General features: G+C 49.8%; 1 protein-coding gene across 4 annotated transcripts; it reads left to right on the plus strand.

Moving 5' to 3' along the window:
• Positions 1-276: 276 nt before the first annotated feature.
• Positions 277-2,651, plus strand: LOC116260086 (uncharacterized). 4 transcript variants are annotated; one of them, XM_050079755.1, is made up of 4 exons: positions 277-600; positions 1,129-1,404; positions 1,549-1,954; positions 2,137-2,651. In XM_050079755.1, the coding sequence occupies exons 1-4, from the start codon at positions 414-416 to the stop codon at positions 2,465-2,467; spliced, it is 1,200 nt and encodes a 399-aa protein (XP_049935712.1). In that variant the 5' UTR covers positions 277-413; the 3' UTR covers positions 2,468-2,651. The 4 variants fall into 4 exon arrangements, with proteins under 4 accessions (XP_049935712.1, XP_049935711.1, XP_031494031.1 ...); XM_050079754.1 differs by having other exon boundaries at positions 279-600; positions 1,129-1,476; XM_031638171.2 differs by having other exon boundaries at positions 289-600; positions 1,129-1,954.
• Positions 2,652-2,948: the final 297 nt, after the last annotated feature.

Consider the following 2,948-nt stretch of genomic DNA (forward strand, 5'->3'; position numbering starts at 1 on the left):
AAAATTTATATTAAAAAAGAACCATTCCTTTTTTCCTGTAAAAAAGCAGATCTCAAAGTTCCACCACCTAAATCTTTCTTTCCTCTCTCTCTCTCTCTCTCTCTCTCTCTCTTTCCCGCCCTCTTGCCCGAGCTCCGGCTCTTGACAACCAGGATAATGGTGTGAGAGGCTTTAATAAGATCTATAAATGCACCCGATGCGTTGTCCTCTAAACCCCCGCAGGGCTCTTTACTCACACACAACAACCTCCCCAAGTAAATTTCATATTTGAATATATATATACATACCCAGAGCATCGATCCACTCGAAGTACCCTTCCCCTTGTCTCGCTTCTTCTCTTCCTGGAGCTTTCTTTCCCACTTTGCTCAGTCTTTCTCTGTAAGTGGTAGGAAGTTGGAGCTCTTCCTTTAGAAATGGGGTGCGGGAGGAAGAGAGCGAGCTCTTCCATGAGTTTGGTGTCCATCATTATTGGTGTGGTGATCTCCCACTGCATGATCATCCCAGCACTGTGCCAAACTGAAGCTGAACTTGAAGGATTTTATGACAGCAAGAACTACTATGGCACACCCACTCCCCACGGTGGGTGGAATGAAATCAAATGTGTGTTTCCTGCTTTCTTTTATGTGTGCTGAGAGAGATCTAGAGAGAGTGTGGTCTATAGAGATTACCGTCATTTTCCTTTTGAAGCATGAATTTGTGTATGCAGTTAGGTCAGATCTAAGTCTTGAGAAAGGAAATAGTTGAATCTTAGTAACTGACCAAGCACAAAGCATGCATGGGAGGTTGGTCGACACGACCACTCTTGTGTTACGTGCCTCTCATCTTCAAGATGGACGGCGACATCTTATAACTCACTGTATCTCTCTTTCTCTTTCTCTTTCTCTGTCTCTGTCTCTGTCTGTCTCTCTCTCTCCACCCATTTGAAGTTGCAGTTGCATGTTCCAGATTGCATGCTTGGCGGCGAGAAGTTCACCGGATGCATTCTTTTTGCACTGTTCTATGAACGTTTATCTTTGTCTGTTATTGCGAAGTATACGTGCAATGTTGCAGGAGGAGCAAGTGGTACTCTTTTTTAAGTCATATTGCACTCTGAACTCTCTAACATAGAAGACTTTCTTCTTCTTGCAGGCTCTGGTAGTCCTCACCATGGCGGCGGTCATCCCACGCCTAACTGCGACACCCCGCCTAGTGGAGGGGGAGGAACGCCTCATCATGGAGGGGGAGGATACTACACACCACCAAGCGGCGGAGAACCAGGAGGTGGGGTGCCCATGACTCCTCCGTCACACGGCGGCGGGTACTACACACCACCAAGCGGCGGAGAACCAGGAGGTGGGGTGCCCATGACTCCTCCGTCACACGGCGGCGGGTACTACACACCACCAAGCGGCGGAGAACCAGGAGGTGGGGTGCCCATGACTCCTCCGTCACACGGCGGCGGGTACTACACACCACCAAGCGGCGGAGAACCAGGAGGTGGGGTGCCTATGACTCCTCCGTCACACGGCGGCGGGTACTACACACCACCAAGCGGCGGAGAACCAGGAGGTGGGTTGCCCATGACTCCTCCGTCACAGGGAGGCGGGTACTACAACTCGCCACCAACTGGTGGAGGACCCGGAGGGGGGCTGCCACTGACGCCTCCATCTGATGGCGGATACTACAATTCACCACCCACAAGCGGCGGCCCCGGAGGGGGGCTGCCACTGACGCCTCCATCTGATGGCGGATACTACAATTCACCACCCACAAGCGGCGGCCCCGGTTTCACACCGCCTTCAGGCGGTGGTGGTTTCTTACCGCCTTCAGGCGGTGGTGGTTTCCTACCGCCTTCAGGCGGTGGTGGTTTCCTACCGCCTTTTAGCGGCGGTGGTGGGTCTCCTTTGCTTCCTACACCAATCACTCCCATCTTCCCTATCGATCCCAACATCGGCTCACCCTTTGGAACTTGCACGTAAGCTCATCTTCTCTCTAGACCAGACGTGATTTTCTTTACTCTAGCAAGTACATATCTTATTCTGCTTCATGTTCTCCCCTGTTCCTCCTTGTTTCCTTGATAAATAATTGGATCTTGATGTTGTATTCTGGCTATTAACATTGCAAATTTAATCTTTTTTTTTTCTTTTGCTTCAACAGCTGGTGGATCACTCACCCTTCGGCCATTTATGGTCTCTTTGGTTATGTTGGTACCGTCGGCGGTCTGTTCGGTACCCTCTGCACACAAGTGTTTGGCCATGACATGAGCCTGATGCAGGCCATGACGAACACCCGCACCGATGGGTACGGCGACATTTTCCGGGAAGGCACGGCCTCCCTCCTCAACTCCATGGCTCACCAACGTTTCCCTTTCACCATGGAAGAAGTAAGGGACCACTTCGCTACTTCCCTCGTCTCCAATAACGCCGCCGCCGCTCAAGCCAATATTTTCCGGCAAGCCAACGAAGGCCGCCTCGGCTTCCGACAATAGTTCCTCTGCCATGCCTTGTATTTGAATACCTTCTTCATGTTATGTTTAGTCCTCTGTGTGTGTGTGTGTGTGTGTATGTGAGTGCATGCACACTGACTCGTGTGCAGGAGGCGTTGTTTGCGTTTTTAACTGTGTAAGTTACTCTGTTGGGTCGCCATTAAAATGCTGGTTCTTGTGAGTGGTATGCCTTGTTCTCTGTAGTTGGTCTGTTTAAATTCGAGATCAATGTTCATTCCGTCAGGGAAAATGCGTTGCCGCTGCATCATTTATATCTTACGCATACTTATGCTATGCTTGATGTGACTCATCCAGATCTGCAGTCTAGATTTAGGGAAGGAATCGGTTCGGACATGGGAAAGTTAAATTCATCGGTAATCCAGGATTTAGAATAGCTGCATGACATAGTTATCCGGAAATCCGCTTCCGTTTTCCAATATTTGCTTTTCTGCTTCTGTTTCTTCTCGGTTCACACTGATTTCTC

The sequence above is a fragment of the Nymphaea colorata genome, chromosome 9 (genome assembly GCF_008831285.2).
Source record: "Nymphaea colorata isolate Beijing-Zhang1983 chromosome 9, ASM883128v2, whole genome shotgun sequence".
Lineage (NCBI taxonomy): Eukaryota > Viridiplantae > Streptophyta > Magnoliopsida > Nymphaeales > Nymphaeaceae > Nymphaea > Nymphaea colorata.

Excerpts from the sequence above, each read along its gene's own strand:
- LOC116260086 (XM_031638171.2), top strand. The coding sequence starts at position 414 with ATGGGGTGCGGGAGGAAGAGAGCGAGCTCTTCCATGAGTTTGGTGTCC. Across the intron at positions 601-1,128 it reads TGGGTGGAATGAAATCAAAT|GCTCTGGTAGTCCTCACCAT; the intron begins GTGTGTTTCCTG and ends TTCTTCTTGCAG. Across the intron at positions 1,955-2,136 it reads TCACCCTTTGGAACTTGCAC|CTGGTGGATCACTCACCCTT; the intron begins GTAAGCTCATCT and ends TTGCTTCAACAG.